This window comes from Mustela lutreola, chromosome 2 (assembly GCF_030435805.1).
Source record: "Mustela lutreola isolate mMusLut2 chromosome 2, mMusLut2.pri, whole genome shotgun sequence".
Lineage (NCBI taxonomy): Eukaryota > Metazoa > Chordata > Mammalia > Carnivora > Mustelidae > Mustela > Mustela lutreola.
The window spans coordinates 51,937,554-51,960,966 of record NC_081291.1 but is presented as its reverse complement, the minus strand read 5'-3'; the positions used below and the strand labels follow the sequence as shown (position 1 = coordinate 51,960,966).

The window sequence follows — 23,413 nt, the reverse complement described above, 5'->3', positions numbered from 1 at the left end:
CTACATTGTCTTGGGAAGAAAAAGCCCCACTGCACCCCCACCTTTCATATACACAGTGCACAGACCTCATGCAGCCCCAAAGGGGCAAGGAGAGACTTTAATCAGGAGAGGAGGCGGGATCCACCAGAATAAGAAAAGGTACAGCGAGCGTGGGAGCAGAGGAGCCAGAGCAGGCAGAAGAGACCCAGCTCAGGAAGCTCTGGAAGACTCACCCCTCCAACTCTAGCACAGGCACTGCACTGATAGACAAGGCAAATCAGTGGCCCCTCTCAGCTGGGAGGGCACAAAGAGGCCCTTGTGGCCAGAGGCACCTGGCTTTCAGTGCCCAGCTTCAAGGCATGGCCGGTGGCCACCAATTAAGCCCTTGTTTCCAACCAGTGCTGGGTGGCTTATCTTCAGGCAGAGCTCAGGAAGCTGGCAGAGAGTCCCAACAACTTCCACTGGGCCCAAGGAGGCTCAGGAGTAAGAGGACAAAGGAAAGGAACTGGAGTCTGAAACCTTCTTCCTTCCCTCCCTCTCTCCCAACCTGGGACTTCCTGGAGGTGGGGGGGGGGGGGGAGACACACACACAATAGTCGCCTTCTGGCTCCAGGCCCGCCCAGACCCACAGCGACCAATATGGTACAATCACTGGGACCAGTCACAGCCACTGGAGGTGGAGGTTGTTTCGTGTAAAAAAAAAAAAAAAAAAAAAGACAAAAAGGTTACAGTCTCCTACAAGCACAGAATTTAAGTTTCAAGACGTTAAAAAAAAATCTGTCCCAGCCCAGGGGACTGAACATCAGAAGCCAGCCTGACCAGGCACATGTGGCCTTGGGGCAGCATGTGCCTTGGGGCAGGTCCACTGCTGCTTTGTTGCCCAGCTAGCAAGCATACCACCCACCTCCCGCATCTAATACCCACCCCAACCCAGCTCCCCCACTCTGCCGCCGCTGTTGCTGCCGCCGCCGCTGCTGCTCTGGGGAGTAACTCCAGGATGCCTTCGCAGAGACACAGGGGAGTCTGAGGGGGAAGGCCTTGAGATCCAGCCAGATGGTTAAAACTGTCAAAAGAACCAAGAGGCAGTGAATGGCAGTTATTAGTGTATCCTGGTAGGCCTGCTCCGGGGAGGCAGGCTGATCTGAGAGCTGCTACTGTGCTCAGATTTCTGAGGGATAGGTTGGGTCCCAGCACACCTTGTAGGCACCCTCTTTCTAATTCAGCCTGCATTCAGCAGTGACCTTCAGGGCTAACTAGTTTAACTAGTGTTACTAACTAGTTTAACTATTGTTAAACCTAGCACTAGCCAAGACAGAAAAATTAAGGGTGAAGCAGGCTCTTCCAAAGCTCCCTTTAACCATGTCATGGTGACTGCTATACAGCTATCAGTGCCTTGCTTGAACTGAGATGGGAGCTTGCGTGCAAGGGCATGGGGATTAGGGGGCCAAGAGCAGCAGGACCCATGATCTGGTACTTTCTGTCAAGCTCTGGGTGGTTCTCCAGCCATAATATGCCCTTGGAAATATCTTCTGCCCTCAAGTATCCCCCATGGTGCCCAGAGGAGCTGCACACATCTTACAGATCAGCAACTGTGGCCCAGTGGCCCACAGACAGGACCCAGCCCAATAACGAACACTGTCGGGTCCACTAAGTCTTTAAAAAAATATGAATTCATTGCCAACCTTGAAAATATCAGAGATGTCGCATACAAATCCAGATTTGGGGCTTCTTTTGAAAAGCTGAACAATGAAACCGTCATGGGCAGGAGCTCTGTAGTAGTAGTCACCCTCTTCAGAAGAGCCATGTGCTTACCATATCCCCATGGCCCACTTCACTCCCATGCATTACCTGCCTACGCCCCTCATGCACCCGAGTATGTGACCCCTGCCAAACGCTATGATGCCATCTTGATCTTTGAATCTGAAAACCAAGCTCTAAGTCCCAGTTCCTCCTCTTGCAGGCTGAGGGCCCTTAGGCAGGTGACTTGACTTTCGGAGCCCAGTTCACTCACTCATAAAAGAGGGATAACCCATGACTCAAAGATTGTTTCAGGGATTGAATGAGATAGATAAATGTTCTTAGCTGTGTAATTATAGAAATATAGTTAGCATCTGAAACTAACAGTATACTATATGTTAGCTAACTGAATTTAAATTAAGAAAAAGAAAGAAATGCAATTACTATAATTAAATGGTTAATGAGCCAAATATTAAATTAGGACAAGAACTATTTTCCTTTGCAGGGGTGCCTGGGTGGCTCAGTGGGTTAAGCCTCTGCCTTCAGCTCAGGTCATGATCTCAGGGTCCTGGGACCAAGCCCCGCATTGGACTCCCTGCTCAGCAGGGAGCCTGCTTCCCCCCTCTCTCTCTCTGCCTACTTGTGATCTCTCTCTCTCTGTCAAATAAATACATAAAAATTGTTTAAAAAAAAACAGTTTTCCTTTGCAGTTAAATGTTAGGCCTTGTAGTGCCTTGGCCATAAAACTTTGGTGCTACAATACCTGGAAAACTTACTATGTACCAAATGATTTGCTTTGTATACCTCTCCTCATTTAATGCTCAATCATACTAGAAAGTACATATTAATGAATAGTCTCATTTCACAGCTGAGGAAACCGAGGCTTCGTATCAAGAGATTCAATGATTCAATAACATGCCCAAGTGGGCAGCAAAGCTGGATGCACACACAGGCAGTATGACCCCACAGCCTGTGTGATCTGAACAAGTATGCTACCCTGCGTGCACAGTACACTGTACACTGACTTTTGTACACTGACTGTGCTCAGTATAATTAAAGCCCAGGGGAAAAAGGGGTAATTTCTATTTTTAGGAATCTGAGCTCCTTCTGGACTGGATCTGTATGCACTGGTAGGAGTAAACACTAAATCTACCATCTAGGGATTATAGTTAATGCAAAGCAGAACATGTCAACAAACCAAAAACTGTTTGGAAGAAGAGGAGAAAAAAAGAAGGCCATGTCCTGAATATCTAAATAAGAACAACTGTGTCATCAGCTCATCAGTGTAAATAATTTCTCCTCTTCAGAGGGCTACAGTCCCTTCAGTTGGGAACACAAACAACTGAAGAGGGATCTGGAGGGACTGAAGCCATTAAAGTAATGAGAAACAGGTCGAAAACACCATGACTATAAGCCTGAGAAAGGGACACTGAAAACATTCAAATCTGTTTGAGAAGTAGAATTACATTGATTAACTGTCCTACATTCTTGGAATATTCCCGTGTACATTTAACTTGCCTCACCTGAGGTCTGAGCTAGATATAGGGAAGGACTAAGTACATTTTGAGATGTAGAAAGCAGTATCTAAGTCCCCATGAGAGACTAAGGGAGGTCCTTGAGTTACAGAAAATGCACTGTAGGTCCCAAAGATCACCCATGGGTCCCCCAGCCCCAAGTGGCTGACATGCCACCCACCAGCAGGTCCTATAGGCCTCAGGAAATATTCACACTGCTGGCACCACTTTGCCACCAGATGCTAAGTTCTGAACCCACAGCTCATCCTACCTCTGGAGGGACACCAAGAAGGCCGCCACTTACATTCTTGAGGAACTCCTCAGCCACGATGCGCGCACGAGCGTTAACCGACAGCTTCATTTCACTGATCTCCTTGTCAATCTCCTCCATGAAGTGGATCACAAAGTCCACCAACTTGTGTTTATACATCTGTTCTGTGTGGAAGTTGGTGATCAGAAAACTGATGTCATATCCCTGGGGAGGGAAGACAGCAGAAAAGAGAAAAAGAAGAAACAGGAGAGAATTAGCATCCAGGGCACTCAGTAGGCCATGTCCTCTATGGTCACTCAGCTACATGCTTCCTACTGGCCATGATCTTCTCCCAAGTCTCATGACCTTCAGGCAGCACTTGCCTGCTCTGGTAGGGTGTCTACGCTGGGTCCAAGTAACTGACCCAGGTGAGAATTTTGTGTCTGACAGGCATCTCTGGAAAACTACCTGTGATACACAGCTGCATTTAGGATGAGTCATGGGGAGAGTAAAGGAACTTGAAATCTTGTTCACAGAAGAATCTAATGAAACAGAGAGAAGAGATGCTTCGGGAGAAGGATGGGACTGAGCTGTGCATGTGTTGAAGAGTAATCTTATGTGTTCTGGGTGGCCCCGGAGGCTAGATCTAGGACCAGGAAAAATGATTTTAGCTCAGAATGAGGATGAGCTTGGCCAACACATCTGATGGTGCACGCTGCTCTGCACAGTACTTGCTTAGTCACTGGGATTATTTTAAGTTGATTTGGCAGGGAGTCTATGGAGAGGACTCGAGTACAAAATCAGACAACCATCGAGCCAATGTCAACTATGGCCCTGAGAGACAATGATTTAGTTGGTGACACAGCTTAGAAAGGATTTCTGATTCATTATATCCTTTGTGCCATTAGACTGTAGGCTCTAGGAAGATGAGCAACACATCTCATATTTTTTGCCTTTTCCATAGCTGAGGGAGACCCAACTTTTCCCAAGTTTCTGATCCCCCTTATTCTCACTCCAGCTGAAATGAAAGCCAACTCTCAACTCAGGCAGTGGGGGTCCTATGGCTGGAGGAGCAGCAATCCTGTTCTTCAAACAATCCCAGACCAGTGACAGTAGAATTGGTGGAAGAATCTTGAATATTATGAACATGTGGATCACACAGTCTCACCTCCACTGGTTTCCTTCGAAGAATAAAAAAGTTCTCTGCTCGCATCATCATGAAGCGCATGAACTTGTGGCATAAAATCTTCTCAATTTCATCAGCCTAGTAAGAGTGAAAGATAAACAGGGCTCCCTAAATCGGACATCACAGGCCAACAGAAACCTGTACCCTGGTCTTCTGACCTCAGTTTCCCCCAGACTCACTGTAGGTAGTGGGGTTTCACATCAGGCGCACTGCCTGAATCATGGGGCATCTGGTTGCCTACTGAATGTCTACTATATTAGAGCCTCTTCAACTCAGTAAGACATTATTATGATCTCATTTTCACCCATTCCAAAGATAATTCTGGCAAACGAACATCTTTTATCTGCTCCTTCCAGAGCCTGTATCTACATTCAAAGCTGTCTCTTCCTTTCCCATTTCACTAGTGCTGTATTTCTCAAAGTCTATGATATATATACCATCTGGAATTATCAGAGATAAACCTAGGTGGTCTCTGCTTTAGTAACAATGAACATTAAATAATCCCCAAACTTCAACCATGCTGAATTCTCATTATTTCTAATGAAAGAATTTTGCAGCCAGGTGCTGGTATATATGCCCTTAACACCTTCTAACACTTGTTAATCTCCCTTTTTAACAGAGCAGGGACCAAGGACAGAGCTTTCTGTAAGCAACAGGGCCTACACTAAATAACAGTTTTGTTTTCTTTCACTGCTTTAGAGTTCCCCCTATCTGCTTTCTTTCACTTCTTTAGAGTTCCCCCTATCTCACAAGTGATACTGTTTTCCACTACGGCATAAGGTTTCTGTTTCAAACAAATTTAAGTAAAAGAAAATAAGTTAAGGAAATCCATTAAACAAATAACTACCTAGGTGGTACATAAATATGGCAAAAATTATAAGAGTGATGGGAATATGAATGTCACCTAAGAAAACATAAGAAATTACATTTTTTTTACCCTAAATCTCTTTTTCAAGGTTTATGGTTGTCAAATTGGTATTGGTACTATTTATTTCTATGAACTGGCCTTATTCCCCCTTCCTTATAAATGATTCTTTGACCTGACACCAAAATGGTCATGGCCTTGGCTGCTACTTTTCCTAACTTCTAACCTAGAGCAAGGCTTACAAAACAGGGTTGCTCTCTCTACTTTGCTGACCTGGCAAATCATTCCTTGGGTACACCTGGGTTTCCTTGCACCTCGAATCTGGCACGACGTCTCTTGGATGGGGATCCCTGGCCTCCTGAGGAGGCAGGGGCTCAGTGGTGAGCTCACCTGTTTCACAGCAATGCTGACCCGGACAGAGTTGATGGAGCCCTCAATCAGAACCTTTTCCTTCTCATTCCTGCTGATGGTCACAGGTTGTAACAGGAGCTCTTTGCTACTCCTGAAAACACAATGTCACAGAGGCCTCTGTACTATAGAGGAACAGAATGCTCAGGGAGACCCCACAGCGGCCCTGGAATCTCTGAGACCAGAGTCCAAGGAACAGGAGACTCACAAGTAGGGGCGCTCCAAGATGGGGGCCAGCAAGTGTGTTCTCCAACAGAAGGAGCAAGCTCTGGAGTCAGGGCGATAAGGTTTTGAAATCCAGCCTCCTCTGTTACTTTCCTTGGACAAGTTACCCTGTCGGAATCTCAATTTCCTCATCTGTAAAATGACTGATTCCTATTTCACTGGCAAGGATTGAGAGAGATCAAAAAGGGTCAATTGTCTAATAGAGTGCCTGGCACATGGCAGGAGCTTTACAAACGAGAGCTCTTATTTTAATAACTACGGGCAAACCCATATACCATTTAGGGAATGAGAAGAGAGAGGCTGCCATAAGAATAAGGACAAGCTAAAATCAAACAGTTTGGCCTCCTTTAATTATCAATCCAGAATGATTCACTTATTCAGCATTAAGACTCTTCTCAGGTCAGCTCCCATTTTGATGCCTCTGAATCTCTAGGTATTTGTAATGGTAATTAAAATGCCCAGCAGAAATCATGTTATGTTAAGTACAGCAACACGAAACATGCTAACATTTTGTCAGTATTTTTAAATTCAAATCATTCCAACACGGTGTGGTAACAGTTTATCTCAGTTATAGGTGTCTCAAATTAAACTTTAGAGAACAGAAAAATTTAACAAAACATAAACTAGATAAGAGAAAATAACCCAAAGCATGGAAAATTTGGAGTAAGGAATGAGAGTACGAGTTGGTGGGGAAAAGAACATTCTTTGATCTTTAAATTACAAGAGGGCAGAGATGGCTTCTAACAAAATTCTCCACTCTCTCCTTAAACTGGGTTCAACAATGACACAGGAGATACTTACTGAACAGCCCTACTCTGAGACGTCACACCTGGTGTCAAGCAATCTTGGCTCCAGAGTTTAGCTTCTCCCCTGGGTTTTGTCCTGCCAACCCACTGACCCTATTTTTGGAACTGCAAATTGGGAACCATTGCTCATCGAGCAGTAAGACAAAGTATGTGAACTACAGTTGTCTTGACAACTCCAGGACGGAAATTCATGACAGCCTCCAGACAACTGCCATCTTTGGGGCTGAACCCATCACCCACCCTGATCTTTCTCTTCCCTACCTGACTTCTACTTCCGGCTTGTTGTGTCGTTCTACAACCTGGGAGGAGAAATTCTCCAGGCAGAGGGCAGCCTGCAGTGTGGCCCGCACGGCACTCAGGTAGGGACGGAGAGTGGCAGTCTATAGGAAAAAACACAAGGGAAAATCAGAATCTGTCTTAGCAAACCCATTAGCCCTCTACTCCAACTACATGGGAGCCAGGCGGTACTGAGAATATCTGGCTCTCACATACCACAATGAACAAAACAGTCTAGGCCTTCAAGGTGCCTTTCTCATTCTAAGTCTAGAGCAGTAGATCTCAACAGAAGACCATTCTTCCTGCCAGGAGACATTCAGCAATGTAGGGACATTTTTCATTGACAGGACTTGGAGTGGGGTAGGAGGGCTACTGGCATACTGCTAAACATCCTACAACTCACAAAAATGAATTATTCAGGGGCATGTGGGTGGCTCAGTCAGGCTTCTTGATTTTGAATTGGGTCATGATCTCAAGAGTTGTGAGATCTAGCCCCGCAAAGTGCTGCATGCTCAGCGCTGAGTCTGATTCTCTCCCCCTTCCTCTGCCCCTCCCTCTATCTGCGTGTGTTCTCTCTCTAAATAAATAGATAAAAAAAGAAAAAAGAAAGCAAGCCCCAAATAGTGCTGATGTTGAAAAATTCTGGTCTAAAGGCATACAGGTGACAATGACTATTCTCAAATCTGTCTTTTGAGCCAACAATGGGTAACAATAATGTGTTAGACGATGATCTAAATGTTAAGATTCTAAAGACAATCTCTACCTTTAAATAGCTCAACTGGTTACAGAAGACAAAAAACAACTATGATATTCTAAGGAAGAATGAAAAGGGATAGAATTTGATTCACAAGTTACATTTCCAAAAGAAACTAGTTTGGAAGTAAAGATGAAAACAGATTTTATAATTCATAAAAAGTAAACTAAGGACATTCCCATTAGAGGGATCAGCTTCTACCTACACTGGCTTATCTTCAGTTGTATTAACTAAGTCTTTCTTACCTCAGGGCTTTACACATGCTGATCCATCGATCTACAGGCTTTTCTTCCCTCGCTTGACCCAAGTCATCCCTCAGACCCTGACTTATTCAGGGAAGGCCCCTTCCTTCCTCAGAGAGACCATTCTTGACTTCCCCCTTCATAGTATTTATTATAAGTTACAATAACACAACCTTCATATTTCTTTAGTAAAGTGATTTCTTCTTCGCTAGACTGTAAGCTTCATGGTCAATAGACCATGTCTCTTTATTCAAATCTATATACCCTGCTCCTCACTCGGTACTTAACATATGAAATGTCATACTCTTTTTCTATACAACATTATGTATAATACCACAACCAAGATTAGAACAAAACCAAAAAGGGGCGCCTGGGTGGCTCAGTGGCTTAAGCCTCTGCCTTCAGTTCAGGTCATGATCTCAAGGTCCTGGGATGAGCCCCGCATCCAGCTCTCTGCTCAGAAGGGACCCTGCTTCTCCCTCTCTCTCTGCCTGCCTCTCTGCCCACTTGTGATCGCTGTCAAATAAATAAAATCTTTAAAAAAAAAAAAAAGAACAATGCAAAAAGGCATTTAAGAGTTCCAGAAGTAATGATGAGTACAGGGTTGCTGTATACAGAAAGCATTTTAGATTCAGTAGATAATGCTGCAATGGTAGTCTAAAGATTCACAGGTAATCTCAAATTCCAGGCTGTTAACTTTAGCTTTTCTTTTAAGGTAGTAAGGAACTGCTGGGATTTTCTGAGGAGGAAGTTGTATGACTTCACAAGTTGCGTGGTGGCTCTGCAGAGAATGGACTGGACAAGGAAGTGAGACAAAAGGCAGATAGGGTTATTCAAGAACACTGAGCCTGGGGCAGTGGAGAGAACAAGCAGAGGGAGGGTATCACAACAGTCAGACTGTCATATAAAATGTAGAGAATATGGAATCAAAAAACACCTCCCAACAAACTGTGGTTCACCCAGACGATGAAATACTACTCAACAATAAAAAGGAGTAACTAGGGCGCCTGGGTGGCTCAGTTGGTTGGACGACTGCCTTCGGCTCAGGTCATGATCCTGGAGTCCCGGGATCGAGTCCCACATCAGGCTCCCAGCTCCATGGGAAGTCTGCTTCTCCCTCTGACCTTCTCCTCACTCATGTTCTCTTTCACTGTCTCTCTTTCAAATAAATAAATAAAATCTTAAAAAAAAAAAAAAAAAAAAAAGGAGTAACTAGTGATACATGCAACATAGATTAATCTCAAATGCATTATGGTTAAAAAGCCACATTGGGACGACTGGCTAGTCCAGTCTGAAGAGTCTGTGACTCTTGATCTCAGAGTCGCGGGTTCAAGCCCCAAGATGAATGTAGAAAATACAAAAACAAGTAAGTAAATAAAGTTAAGTCGTTTTTTTTTTTTAAGATTTCACTTATTCATTTGACAGGCAAAGATCACAAGTAGGCAGAGAGGCAGGCAGAGAGAGAGGAAGGGAAACAGGCTCCCTGCTGAGCAGAGAGCCCAACATGGGGCTCAATCCCAGGACCCTGAGATCATGACCTGAGCCAAAGGCAGAGGCTTTAACACACTGGGCCACCCAGGCGCCCCTAAAGTTAAGTTTTTAAAAAGCCACATCCAAAGGCCTACATCCTGAAGAATTCTGTTTGTATGACAACACTGAAAAGGCAAAACTATAGGAGAAAAAAAAAATCTGGTTGCCTGGAATGGGGAGAAGACAGGACTGATAACAGAAGGATTTGAGGGCACTTTTTGAGGAAACATTCTGTTATTTTGGTTGTAGTAGTGATTACATTATTGTGTTTGTCAAAATCCACAGATGATAAACTTAAAAACGGTGATTTTTAGGTGACAAGCCCCTGACACCTGCCTTTTCACAAATAAAATGCATTCTCATGTAATACCTCAATAAAGTTGACTTTTAAAAAATACAGGTGATATAGCCTCAATTAGAAGAAAGAAAATCCAGGCTTCTACCTGAGGTAAGAAGACACAAAGCCAGGACAAGTAACATAAAAAGAAAAGCAAGTATAAGAGAGAAAATGATTTTTGACCCGGAGATCTAATTTGAAGGTGTCTTTAAGATTTCCAGGCAAACCTTAAAAAAGAACTAGGAAGACAGATTCAAAAGCCACCAGAACACACAAGGTCATCAAAGCCAGGACTCGACAGGTGCCACTAGGAAAAATGCAAAGAGGAAGGTGGTGAGCCCAAGCCTCAACTCCCAGGAACACCCACATCTATCAAATGGGAGTACTGCCAGGAAGGGAGGGATCAGTAGTAGCAGAGCTCACGGTTAACACGGCTGAATTCTGACCAGGAAGAGGTCTGGGTGGTGGCAGCATAAAAGCGATCCTTCTGTACGGTAGAAGCAAGGCAGGGAGTAAAGAGAAGAGTGGGATAAGGAAGTGTAGAAGCTTCCTCTGGGAAACCGGGGTCAAGCGGGCAGGAGAGGACAAGACCGTGTACTTAGGGAAGTTCTCACTCAAGTTCTCCTCTGAGTGAGAAGACCTTACTATGCGCCTCAGCGGTCCTACTACGGGCAATGAGGCCTACTAAGTGCCTTCACGGCGCTTCCACCAGCCTAGGAGGTCCCACTTCTGAAGTCCTCTACCCTCACAATTCCCCACCTGGACCGAAAGCTAAACCTTGAAGCTGCAAGTCCTGCTTCGTAAGAAGGCGTCCCCCGCTCGCCCCTTCCTCACTTCGGCTCCAGCCCCACCCTCTCTCCTCCAGTCCCCTCGTGTCCCAACACCCCGCAGTATCCCTCAGCCCCGGGCCTCTCCCCTGCTAAGCCGCATCTCCCCCAGACCCACAGCTTTGAGGCAAAACCGCGGGGGTCCCTGGCCCGGGGCCCGGCTCTCTCACCATCGCGGGCGCTGGCTGGGCCGGAAAGCGGAAGTGCGGAAGTGGCCAGCCCCGCGACGCCTGCCTTTTCGCGAGAAGCGCAGCCTCAGTCTCCGCCCGAACTTCCGGACGGTACCATCTATGATCCGAACGGAGAAGGGGGAGCCCAGGAACACTTGGTCCTTTGGAAGTTTCCCCGCTAGGACTTTCTTGACATTTTTAAGCTCCTTAAGTTTCAAATAGATACTCAAGATTATCCCGTTATCCATGCAGCTCTCCCTTGTGACTTTGGCCTTCTTGTCTTTGTCATAGTCTTTCCCCATAATCAGGCAATGGTGCAGCCCGGCCTCAGGTTGGGCACCATATTAGGACAAGGCGAGGCGGAGGAGTTCTTCGTTCCTTCCGGTTCTGCGCCCCTATCCTTTCTTTGGGCCCCTCCTACTTGCAGCCCCTTGGGCTCAGCGGGACTAACCGCCGGGCAGAGAACTAGGCTGTCGAGCCCCGCCCCCAGCCTCGGGCTGTTCCCCAGAGTAAGCCTGAGGCATACCCCTCCCCCCCGCCCACCTGCAGTGGGCTCGCTCGCGGCCTGTACAACCTTCCCCGCAAGCCATATTGGGCTCTCCCTCGCGTCTCCCACCCCCGCGTCCTCTGCAGGGAGCCCGCCCCTAGCCAGTTCCGGGGCGGTTGCTCCCACTAACCGGAACTCCCCGCCCCCTCCCGTGGCCTGGGGGCGGTAGGAGGCAGCAGGAGGCTGCAGTGAGGAGGTAGAGGGGGTGGGGGCCGCGTTAGGGGGTCCCTAGAGGACGAGGACCCTGAAGGCAAGTCACTGGGGCGACCCACGGGAGGGGCCAGCCATTACACAGGCGCACTTCTGTGCCAGGCACTGAACTGGGCTCTTGACGAGCATCCTCTCTTAATCCTCAGAACATCCCAGGGAGGTAGGTACTATTGTGATCCCCATTTTACAGATACAGACTTCTTATGGGGAAACAGATTCAAGATTTGTTTTGTCCCCATTTTGTAGATGGAAAAACCGAGACTCAGGAAGGTTAATTAGTATGTTCAGAGCTACATAAATAGAGAATGGTAAAGGCTGGACTTGAACCCAGGTATGTCTAGCCTACCAGCCCACATTTTTAACCACTGTCAGGGGCAAAGAGGTGGGACAAAGATGGGAGGGGGGTCAGACAAGGAGAAGCAGGGAAGCACGGAGAACATTAACATTGTAAGAATGGGATGTTTGGAGCTCAGGGGATTTGCAGAACTCGGGAGGAGTAGAATAGAAAAGCATCAGGAAGGTAGGGCATAGCATATCACAGAAATTAGTGGCACAGACTCACAACTACCTGGACTCAGATTGCATCTTAGTAACCTTGGGCAGGTACCCACCTTTACAGAGTCTGAGTTTCCTTGTCTGTAAAGTGTAGATCACCATTGTCCCTTCTTACGGGGTTGGGTGAGGAATTCAGTGAGAAGCCAGTAAAATATCTGTACTTAGCTTGACGTACAGTAAGTGCTCTGTGAGTGGGGCAGCGCCATCAACCTTGTCAACAAGGTACTGAAGCTGGGCTTTCTCCTTGATTCTGTTCCTGGATGAAGGGAGCTCTTGGACTTTTGTTGTGCCAGTTTATCTCCTATCAATGGCTCTCTCCTCTCCAGTTCCACAGGGTCCCGTATCCTGGGCCATGAGTGAACTGAAGGACTGCCCCTTGCAGTTCCATGACTTCAAGTCTGTGGACCACCTGAAGGTCTGTCCACGCTACACGGCCGTGCTAGCCCGCTCTGAGGATGATGGCATCGGCATCGAGGAGCTGGACACTCTGCAGCTGGAGCTTGAAACTCTGCTTTCCTCTGCCAGCCGGCGTCTGCGGGTTCTCGAGGCTGAAACCCAGGTGATACCCTATAGAGAGGATATCACCAGGGGTGGACTGTGATGAGTTATGGGATGGGTCATTGAGTTAGCCGCACCTGCTGAGGCTTGGGGTACAGGAGCTTAGCGGGGAAAGGAGAGTCCCAAGCTGGGCTCGTGTAACACATAGAATATGTAAGAATGTGCATGATCCTCATAAATGACAAGATTTCCAATTTACTGAGCATTTATTGACCCCAACCCCCATTTTGTTCTGAGTCCTGTGCTAGGCGTTAGAGAGAGGTAATTAGGATACTTCTGGCCTTCAGGGTGTTTGCCAACTAAAGGGAGGGGGAGGTCAGACAAATACCAGGTGATATTGTATTATGGTTAGACGTATAAGGGAACTGAATTGAGAAGACCTGGATTTGAATCCTGGCCTAAGTACTTGCTTAGTGCTGCTGTTTCCTATCTATGTGACTTTGGTAAAGTTGCCTCCTGTCACTGAGCGTCAGTTCCCTATACGCAAACTGGGATGAAAAATAGGAGCTACCTTTGAGCTTTTGTGAGATAAAAGAGAGGTTTTTTGTTTTGTTTTGTTTTGTTTTTTGCAAAGCCTCAGCCCAATATCTAATACTAAGTATTTCAGATATTAATTATAGGTACTACTCTTGATTATTTCTGTTCACTATGTAAACATCCCCTGAGCAGTGTGTGTCAGATGCTATGCCAAATCCTGGCAAACGGATAGTTAAGATGAATTTCATGATCTCCAGTAGCTTATAGTCTAGTTGAAAAGACAGGTATACTATTCATTCAGGGATGATCAAACAACACATTTAGGCCTGCGATGGAGGTACAAAGTGTAAGAGACCCAGAAAGGACCAAGATACCATTTTAAGAAGATGAATGGTTAACCTGTGGTCCCTGTGCACTGAAGCTTTTTGAGCAGGGCTGTGGCATATTGTTTTATTTTAGCATGTAAGAAGCTGGGTAACTGATGTGGAAAAGGCTTCCCAGTTGTGGTGACATTTGAAGTGAAGGTTTGCTGGGAAGCTTGTTTGCATTCACCAAAAAGTTACCAGCAGCATATTCCAGTATTAATATGCACTGAGCATGAGCATTTGTTTGACCTAAATACTGTGTGACTGGGTTGAGTGAACAGAGGTGAATCAGTACAAATAAATAGAATGATGAGAAGTATATGAATAAAATCCTATGAGGTAGGAACAGAAAAGGAACTGAGTTTTGAAGGATGAGTAAGAGTTTACTAAATAAAAAGGGAATGGATAAATAGACTTTGGAGCCTTCTCAAGTCTAGATCCTAATTCTTCACTAGGAGAAAAACTTGTCCTTCTGACTTCCCTTCTCCCCCTCAGTGATAGTCTCTATAAATTTCAGATCCTCACTGACTGGCAGGATAAGAAAGGTGATCGACGATTCCTGAAGCTGGGTCGAGACCATGAGCTTGGAGCTCCCCCAAAACATGGAAAGCCGAAGAAACAGAAACTGGAAGGGAAGGCGGGACATGGGCCAGGCCCTGGGCCTGGCCGGCCCAAATCCAAAAACCTTCAGCCCAAGATCCAGGAATATGAATTCACTGATGACCCAATTGACGTGCCACGGATCCCCAAGAATGATGCCCCCAACAGGTTCTGGGCCAGAGAGTATAGAGGGGCCTTGGGATTTAGGCAGTAGAGGCTGGAGGGGCCTGGAGCTGAGGATGGTGGCATAGGAGGTGTCCATTCAGGATCTGCTTCTCTTTGCAGGTTCTGGGCTTCCGTAGAGCCCTACTGTGCTGATATTACCAGTGAGGAAGTGCGCACACTAGAGGAACTACTGAAACCCCCAGAAGATGAGGCTGAACATTATAAGGTAGAAACTCTGGGCCTTGGTTGACAGGGTGGTGAACAAGAGGGCTCAGAGGAAAATCATGTATCATCTTCCTTCCCCTACTCTGCCCGTACTCTACCCATCCAGATACACAGGCTTTAATTCTCAGCTCTCTTCTTCCATTGTCTCCTCTCTACCTCATCCAAATGATCACATACATCCTAAGGCATCTACTTCAATGACACTGTCCTTTGTCCCAACATCTCCATCACTTCTGCTTTGATTCTGGCCTTCATTGGATTTCACCCAAATGGTCTGTTAATACTTCCTTGCTTCCAGACAGACTTTTTGTTTTCCTTTTTTTTTTTTTTTTTTTAAAGATTTTATTTATTTATTTGATACACAGAGAAAGATCACAAGTAGGCAGAGAGGCAGGCAGAGAGAGAGGAGGAAGCAGGCTCCCTGCTGAGAAGAGGGCCCAATGGAGGACTCAATCCCAGGACCCTGAGATCATGACCTGAGCCAAAGGCAGAGGCCCTAACCCACTGAGCCACCCAGGCGCCCTGTTTTCCTTTTTTTTTTTTAATATATAAAACTTTAGTTATGATGTACATAAAACCGATTCCATTAAAGAAGTTGTAGAAAATACAGAATAGTGTCAGGGAGCACTCTCCTCTAGGTCGCTGTTGTGTTAGGAAGTGACAAAGCTCTGTTCCTAGGCCTCCCCTGACTCCTGCACAAGATGAAGTCCAAGCATCGTGGTCCTTGGTGACACAGCCCTACTGCCCCTCTCCAGTTTCCTCAGCCATGCCCCCTTGTCACTGCTGCATTTACCAGCCCTGCCAAGCAGTTTGCCCTCACCCCAGGCCCACGCAGACTCTTTGCTGGTCTCTGGGCTTCTGCACATGCTCTTTTTCCCTTAGTAAACTAACTTGTCCTTCAAAGCACTGATGCCTTGTTATCTCCACCAGAATGCCTTTGCACACTCCCCACAGTAAGTTTCTTTTTCATATACACAGTACCTAGACCTACCTCTAACACTTCAGTTCTTTGAATTTTTTAAAAAATTTATTGGGAAAAAAAATTATTTGAAGAGTTAATCCATATAGGCAGTAGTAAATTCAGGTAATACAAATGAGAATTTCCTCTCCTGACACTAAGGCTCCTAGATCTCTCTAGGGACCACACCTATGACCTGAGATGGTCCAGGTACATACATCTTTCTGCACCTCTATCTTGGAAATTGTTTCATACTGGCTCCCATGTGTGTCTTAGTTGGTTATGTACCTGTCTCCCTTACTAGACTGTGAGCATAGAGATTTTTATCTCCTTTATTTCTTCCTACCTATGCACGGCATGGGCCTTAGCCCTGGGGTGGGTACTTGGGAGACCCATAAGTGAAGGAGTGAATGATGAGCCTATTCGCAGTGTCCAAGTGCAGAGAGAGCCCCCACTCACCCCAGGCATGGCTTGCCAGTGTTTACCCCCTTTTGGCCGGGTGGCATCTCCCCACAGATCCCACCCTTGGGGAAGCACTACTCCCAGCGATGGGCACAAGAGGACCTGCTGGAGGAACAAAAGGACGGGGCCCGGGCAGCAGCTGTGGCTGACAAGAAGAAAGGTCTCATGGGACCACTGACTGAACTGGACACTAAAGGTAAGGTAGGCCCTGTCTCCTTGCCCACCACAGGCCAGGACTTGAGTTCCCAGCTCTCAGCCCACCTGTCTACCATTTCTCTGCCCACTTTAGATGTGGATGCCCTGCTGAAGAAGTCTGAGGCCCAGCATGAGCAGCCAGAAGATGGGTGCCCCTTTGGTGCTCTGACGCAGCGCCTCCTACAGGCCCTGGTGGAGGTGAGCACCCTAACTCAACAGGAAATACGCTTACTTTCTGTTCTGATGTTTTATTTTGTGTTGAGATATGTCATACATTTAGAAAGTTATACTGATCTTGGATGTATAGATTGATAAATTTTCACATCTGAGCACACTTGTATATTTGGCCTTATGATCTCAAAACAAAGTGTTGCCAGTGTCTTAAAGCCTTTCATGCCCCTCCCAGATTCTAACCTCCCCCCAAAGTGGCCACTACACACAGTTAATTTTGTTGAGTATTAGCTAAGAGCTGAGCTCTGTGCAAGGGCTTTCCACACATCCTCTTGTTGGAGGCAAGGGCAGTGGTTAGCCCCGTGTTGCATACTAGAAAATTGAAGCTCAGAAAAGAGAACCGTTTGCTTGAGGTTGTATAGCTAATAAATAGAAGCAGGACACAAACCCTAGGTACAGAGTCCCTTTTTTTAATGCCTACTATCTGGCCTTAGGCACATCTCTTCACTTCTCTGAGTCTTAGTTTTCTCCCTGACTCAAATACAGTAGTGTTTTTCTCTCATGTAATAATCTGGGGACTCGTGTTCCGAGTTGGCTGAGGTGGGAGTGAGGGGAGATCTCAGCCTCACACCATCAAACAAGGACCCCCAGCTGTGGTGGCTTTGCCACCCTAAACATGTACTCTGCACAGGGTCATTCTGGGTATGATTGCTACTCCAAGCCCACAGAGAAAGAGCAAGGGAAAATGTGTGAAGGAAGGTTTATGGGCTGTGACTGCCTGTGGCTCTTATCTCTTCTGATCACTTTTCACTGGAGAGAATTTGTCACATGACCACATATAACTACAAGGGAAGCTGGGAATTATAGAATAGCTGGGCAGCCATAAAGCCAGCTACAGAAAGGTGAGAATGGCTTTTGGACAGCCAGCTGCCCTTGCCACAACATGCTTAGCACAGTGCCCGGTACAATGCAAACGCTTAGCTCTTCTTTTTACTATTGTTGAGATTATCATTGCTCTTCTGTGCTCCCTTCTTTTGGTATCAGTACAAAAAAGGATTCCTAAAATGATCAGAGTTTTCTGGAATCAGTTTGGGAAGGCTTCCCAGAGGGATGGGAATAATAAAAGAGTATTTCTGGTCTGTGAAGACTGAAGATTCTGACTGAAGGTCAGAAAGGAGCAAGAAAATGGAAATACTATGGCTCTTACTCCTTCTATCCCATTCCTGTGATTTTCTAGGAAAATATTATTTCCCCTATGGAGGACTCTCCTATTCCTGACATGTCTGGGAAAGAATCAGGGGCCGATGGGGCAAGCACCTCTCCCCGCAACCAGAACAAGCCCTTCAGGTAAGTGACAACTCTGTTCATATCCTACTATCTGGCCCCTGCCTCTGTTGACTTCTTTCCATCCCAGCATGGGAGGTCTTCATTAAAAGAGAGATTGAGGGCATTTTGATGAAGCCCAGTGAAAATTTCAACCATGCATGCTCACCCAGCATTTCTACATGCACAGACTCAAGTACAAGGTTGTTCATCATAGCACTGTTCTTACTTTAAATGGTCTAAATGAGCAACTGAAGAGGACTGGTTGGCTAAACAGTTGTAATTCCACATGATGAAATAACCTGTAACTATTAATCATCTTAGGGAAACCTAGTTAATTGACACAAAAAGATGGAAACAGTAGAGTGTTAAATGGAGAAAATATCAGTTGAGCATGATACAAATGATCCTGGTTTTACTCAGTATATATTTAAATTTGTGCATGTAGGGGAAAAAACAAAATAATGTGTAATAAAAGATTGGAAATAACATGTAACAAAATCTGTAATGTGTATAGCATATAAGTAATATAAAATATTTATGCTTTTGTATGTGTAATGTCACTAACAGCAAAATAACAGTAGTATTTTTAGTAGTAACAGAAAATAATCATGGTTCTCTCCGAGTTGTTGGCATTACAGGTTTTTCTATATTTTTTGACAGTGGATATGTGTTGGCTTGTGTTTGAAATAAGACCAGATATGTCTGTCTCTGTATTTCCCAGCATATTGAGCAATAATTGACATATATTCCTGTATGAGTTTAAGGTGTATGTGTACAAAACATGTATGTGGTCTGATTTACATATGTTGTGAAATGATTACCACAATAGGTTCAGCTAACATCCATCTTCTCACATAGATTCAATAAAAAAAAAAGGAAAAATATTTCTCCTTGTGATGAAAACTCTTAGGATTTACACTTTGTATCATACAGTAGTGTTAGCTAAGGTCATTGTGTTGTATAGAACATCCTGGGACTTATCTTGTAAGTGGAAGTCTACCTTTTGATCACCTTCCTCCAGTTCTGCGCCCCCCTCCTCGTCCTTGATAATGGAAAGTCTGATCTCTTTTTCTATGAATTTGTGGGTTTTTTAGATTCCACATTTAAGTGAGATTATGTGTTATTTGTTTTTCTCTCTCTGACTTATGTCATTTAGCATAATGCATTCAGAGTCCATCCATGTTGTAACAAATGGTAGGATTTCCTTGGTTTTTTAAGGCTGAATAATAATCCATTGTATATATACCACAATTTTTTTTTAAGATTTTATTTATTTATTTGACAGACAGAGATTACAAGTAGGCAAGAGAGGCAGGCAGGGAGAGAGGAGGAAGCAGGCTCCCTGCTGAGCAGAGAGCCCGATGTGGGGCTCGATCCCAGGACCCTGGGATCATGACCTGAGCCGAAGGCAGAGGCTTAACCCACTGAGCCACCCAGGCACCCCTATACCACAATTTCTTTATTCCTTCCTCCATGGATGGACACCAAGGTTGCTTCTATATCTTGACTATTGTAAATAATGCTGCTGTGAACATGGGGGTACAGATGTGTTTTCAAGTTAGTATTTACATTTCCTTTGTGCATATTCCCAGAATTGGAGTAGCTGGATCGTATGGTAGCTGTTTTTAATTCCTTGAGGATCCTCCACACTGTGTTCCACGGTGGCTGCACTAACTTATGTTCCCACCAACAGTGCAAGAGGGTTCCCTTTTCTCCAGATCCTCGCCAACATTTGTTATCTCATCTTTGTGATGATAGCCATTCTAACAGGCCAGCGGTGATAATTCATTGTGGCTTTAATTTGCATTTCTGTAATAACTAGGGATGTTGAGCATCTTTTCATGTTCCTGTTGGCCTTTTATATATCTTCTTTGGAGAAATGTCTATTCAGGAACTTTGCCCTTTTTTTTAATTGGGTGGGTTTATTGCTTTTGAGTTATATGAGTTCTTTATATATGATGGGTATTAACTTCTCATCAGATAAATCATTTGTAGATACTTTTCCCATTCCATAAGTTATCTTTTCACTTTGTTGATAATTTCTTTTGCTATGCAGAAGTAATTTTTTGATGTTGTCCTGCTTGTTTAGGCTTTATTTTGTTGCTTGTGCTTTAGGTGTCAAAGCCAAAAAGTCATTGCCAAGACCCATGTCAAGGAGCTTAGCTTTTAACATTTTCTTTGTATTTTTATACCTAGATAGATAGGGGATGCCCAAAGAGAAAAGAATGTGTTCACTAGCCTCTAAGCTGGGCCTTGAGCAAATGACTCCCTTACTCTGTAGTGTGCCACATACCAAGTCCCTGGAGAGCCGCATCAAGGAGGAGCTGATTGCCCAGGGCCTGCTGGAGTCAGAGGACCGCCCTGCAGAGGACTCGGAGGATGAGGTCCTCGCAGAGCTGCGCAAACGGCAGGCCGAGCTGAAGGCGCTCAGTGCCCACAACCGCACCAAGAAGCATGACCTGCTGAGGTGAGTGTGGACAGGTGATGTGGGTCAGGGAGTGGCTGAGGAGGCCGAGGCCGCTGCTGGTTGCCTTCTGGGGGCTTTATAACAGTGTTCCCAAACCCTGTGGGGCCTCTAAATCACCTGGAGAGCCTTGGAAAAATTACCATTGCCAGGCACCACAGACTCTAGGGCTCAGGCACCTATGATTGATTTATTGACTTATTTGGAATTACGGTCAAAAAAACATATAAAATTGATTCTTTCAGTCATTTTTAAGTGTACAGTTCAGTGGTATTAACTATATTCACATTGTTGTGTGATTTATTTTTTTAAATGTTCATACTTACTTTCATTTTCCAATATGTTTTTACAACAAATTTCATAAACATAGAGTGTCTGAAAGAGTAGTATGATAAACACCAATACACTACCTAACTGGATTTATCAGCTATTAACAGTTTGGACATCTGTGGTTATTACTGGCCCTTCACTGGAAATTGCCCAGCATTTTAGTATCAGTTCTTTAAGGAACTGGTCACAAGATCTTTCCTTTTATATTTGCTCCCAACCATTTTGCCCTGAGTTGGTCATGACAAAAGTATATGTGACATCTAGAGGGAGATTATGTTGTTGCCATCTTCGGGGAAAAGTAGGGAAGCAGCCTCACTGACAGGTGTGTCTTCCCCTCACAGAGCCCCAACAGGGCTGGGTGTACTCATTCATTTGGCCAGCTCTGCCTATCTCTTACACGTTGTACTGGGGGCTAGCAAGAGAGGCAGAGCAAAAGGCTTGTGGTCTATAGGTGGATGATTGGTGCGCCATTAAAAGGAGAGGAAACTGCTGACAAGCTGCTAAGGGGGTGCTTAAGGATGAGGGTACATTGAGTGCCTACAGTGTACCAGGGGCTTTGTATACACTACGCTGTTTAATCTGGACTACATCCCAGGGGATAGTTGGTATTTTCCCTGTTTCCTAGATGAGGAAGTAAAGGGCCAGTGAAGTGAGTGCTCTCCTGAAGGTCATATAGCCAGTAAAGAGCCAAGGTGCAACTTGAGCCCAAGGCTAAATGCACAGCCTCTTTCTAGTTCCATTTCATGCAAGAACAAAAAGAGGAAAATAAAAGATGAAAGAGGCACTGAGTGAGTAGGGTAGAGGGGAGAGAGTGATAGGGAAAAGCAAGGATATGCAGATATAGAGGTAGTGGACAGTGAATGAACTAGCTTGGGTTGTCAGGAGACCAGAATCCAGCCTTCAGTCCTGCTGTGGACCAGCTACCGGGCCTTAAGTAAGGTATCTCCTGCCCCAAGCAGCAGCTTTCCCTTCTGGAAAATTAACAGGTTGGACTAGGTCAGATCTCTGAACCGCCTTCCAGCTCCACCAACAGTGGAATTTATAGGTCGGATTCCATTTACAGGGGTTGGTTCTGCCTCTGTGTTCTTCATGTAGACCTCAGGCTGCCTAGACCCTTAGGTTGCTTTGGAATTTGGATACGGAAATAAGGAGGTCTGCTGACACTAGAACACCTTTTAAAGAAGATTGGAGCCAACCTGCCTTAATTCAGGTCTCCTACTCACTACTTGTGGGATTTTGGGGTGTTTTTTACTCTTCTTGACTTCCATTTCATCACTGGTAACATCGCTGTTATGAGGCTTAATTCTGCTGACATGTTTGAAGAGCTTGAGATTGTACCGAGTGTATAGTACCATACAAATGTGGTTCAATAACTTTGCTTTTTGGTATGAAGCATCCACAGGAGTGCCAGCCTGGGGTGGTGTGTAGGTTCAGTCTGGAAGAGGGAGGGGGGCCCCACTGTGGAGGTGGGCTTCCCAGGGCACCTGGCTGGCTGGTCCCCACAGGCTGGCAAAGGAGGAGGTTAGCCGGCAAGAGCTGAGGCAGCGGGTCCGCATGGCAGACAATGAGGTCATGGATGCCTTCCGGAAGATCATGGCTGCCCGGCAAAAGAAGCGGACCCCCACCAAGAAGGAGAAGGACCAGGCCTGGAAGACTCTGAAGGAGCGTGAAAGCATCCTAAAGCTGCTGGATGGGTAGCCCTCACTCCTGCCTCAAGCTGCCTTCCTCTGGCCTGGGGGAAGGAGGGGTGGGAAGCCCACTTCCTTCTTTGGGCTACCCAAACCATAGGCCTGTGACTGCCTGAAAATGTCAAATTGTGACAGTCTCTAGAGGACTGTGGCCTTTCCCTGAATTCTTTTGGCCTAGCTCTGTAGAGCTAGGATATGGGAAGCTCTGTTGGGCTGGCCTGGGGCCTAGTCTGTGCTTCCCCCCTCTTTACTATCCCCCACTCCCACTCCCTCTCCCTCAAGGACTTCTCTCTTGTGGTTTTGTAAAGTGCAAACCTGAAAGTAAAGTGACTGCTGTGGTTTTTTAAAAAGTATCCAGAATCTTTGAATGTCTGTTATTGTGGGGTAGAAAAGAACTGGTGTGGGTGGCAAAGGAGGGTATGCTTGGGGGCTCTCAGCCTTTGGCCATTCACCCATGTCATTTATTCAGGAAGAACTCCCTGAGGATACTTGTGGATTCATAACAAGGAAATGTGTTGATTGGGGTCTTGGTGGTCCTGGGGCAGGGTGGCCTCCAGGGTTGGCCAAGCCAGCAACTCAACAGGACCATCAAGGGTCCAGCTACCTCTGTACTGTGTCAGGCCTGACACAGAAAGCTACCGTATCAGCTTTTGCCTGAAATAGGTTTTCCTCCAGCTGTGCAGCCAGTAGCAGCGGACAGAGGCAAAATTGATGTCTAGCACAGGAGAGAGCAGGAAGGAGCCAGCTGGCATTCCTGGCCCACCCACAAGAGCACAATGCCTTTCCCAAATACCATTATGTCTCACCTGGCCCACACTAAGGCCTGCATGTCCATTCTTGAACCAGTCACTGAAGCAAGGGATGCCTCTACTGTCATTTAACTGGTGCGAGTAGAGTCTGCTCCACCAAGCCCAAGGCAGTGGGGAGAAATGGGGGAACCCAACAAAAATCTGAGTAGGAAGGGGAAGTGGATGCTGGATAGGCCACCAGTAATAGCCCTTCCTCAACCCG

The 23,413-nt window shown here is 45.8% G+C and overlaps 2 protein-coding genes across 4 annotated transcripts; one reads left to right on the top strand and one right to left on the bottom strand.

Moving 5' to 3' along the window:
• Positions 1-66: 66 nt before the first annotated feature.
• Positions 67-11,301, bottom strand: ARPC4 (actin related protein 2/3 complex subunit 4). The gene is made up of 6 exons (XM_059161663.1): positions 11,107-11,301; positions 7,232-7,350; positions 5,922-6,033; positions 4,649-4,744; positions 3,535-3,705; positions 67-1,042 (listed from the first exon to the last, which is right to left on the bottom strand). Exons 1-6 carry the CDS (start codon positions 11,107-11,109, stop codon positions 1,037-1,039), a joined length of 507 nt encoding a protein of 168 aa, XP_059017646.1. The 5' UTR covers positions 11,110-11,301; the 3' UTR covers positions 67-1,036.
• Positions 11,302-11,461: 160 nt separating this feature from the next.
• TADA3 (transcriptional adaptor 3) lies at positions 11,462-22,755 on the top strand. 3 transcript variants are annotated; one of them, XM_059161656.1, is made up of 9 exons: positions 11,462-12,023; positions 12,745-12,977; positions 14,336-14,586; positions 14,704-14,809; positions 16,283-16,424; positions 16,518-16,621; positions 17,832-17,941; positions 20,202-20,387; positions 21,810-22,213. In XM_059161656.1, exons 2-9 carry the CDS (start codon positions 12,771-12,773, stop codon positions 21,823-21,825), a joined length of 1,122 nt encoding a protein of 373 aa, XP_059017639.1. In that variant the 5' UTR covers positions 11,462-12,023; positions 12,745-12,770; the 3' UTR covers positions 21,826-22,213. The 3 variants fall into 3 exon arrangements, with proteins under 3 accessions (XP_059017639.1, XP_059017637.1, XP_059017638.1); XM_059161654.1 differs by lacking the exon at positions 21,810-22,213 and adding an exon at positions 22,220-22,755 and having other exon boundaries at positions 11,463-12,023; XM_059161655.1 differs by lacking the exons at positions 11,462-12,023; positions 21,810-22,213 and adding exons at positions 12,174-12,194; positions 22,220-22,755.
• The last annotated feature ends 658 nt before the right edge of the window (positions 22,756-23,413 follow it).

Excerpts from the sequence above, each read along its gene's own strand:
- ARPC4 (XM_059161663.1), bottom strand. Across the intron at positions 6,034-7,231 it reads AAGCCGGAAGTAGAAGTCAG|GAGTAGCAAAGAGCTCCTGT; the intron begins GTAGGGAAGAGA and ends TTGTGTTTTCAG. Across the intron at positions 3,706-4,648 it reads TTCGAAGGAAACCAGTGGAG|GGATATGACATCAGTTTTCT; the intron begins GTGAGACTGTGT and ends TTCCCTCCCCAG.
- TADA3 (XM_059161654.1), top strand. The coding sequence starts at position 12,771 with ATGAGTGAACTGAAGGACTGCCCCTTGCAGTTCCATGACTTCAAGTCT. Across the intron at positions 17,942-20,201 it reads AACCAGAACAAGCCCTTCAG|TGTGCCACATACCAAGTCCC; the intron begins GTAAGTGACAAC and ends CTTACTCTGTAG. Across the intron at positions 20,388-22,219 it reads AAGAAGCATGACCTGCTGAG|GCTGGCAAAGGAGGAGGTTA; the intron begins GTGAGTGTGGAC and ends TGGTCCCCACAG.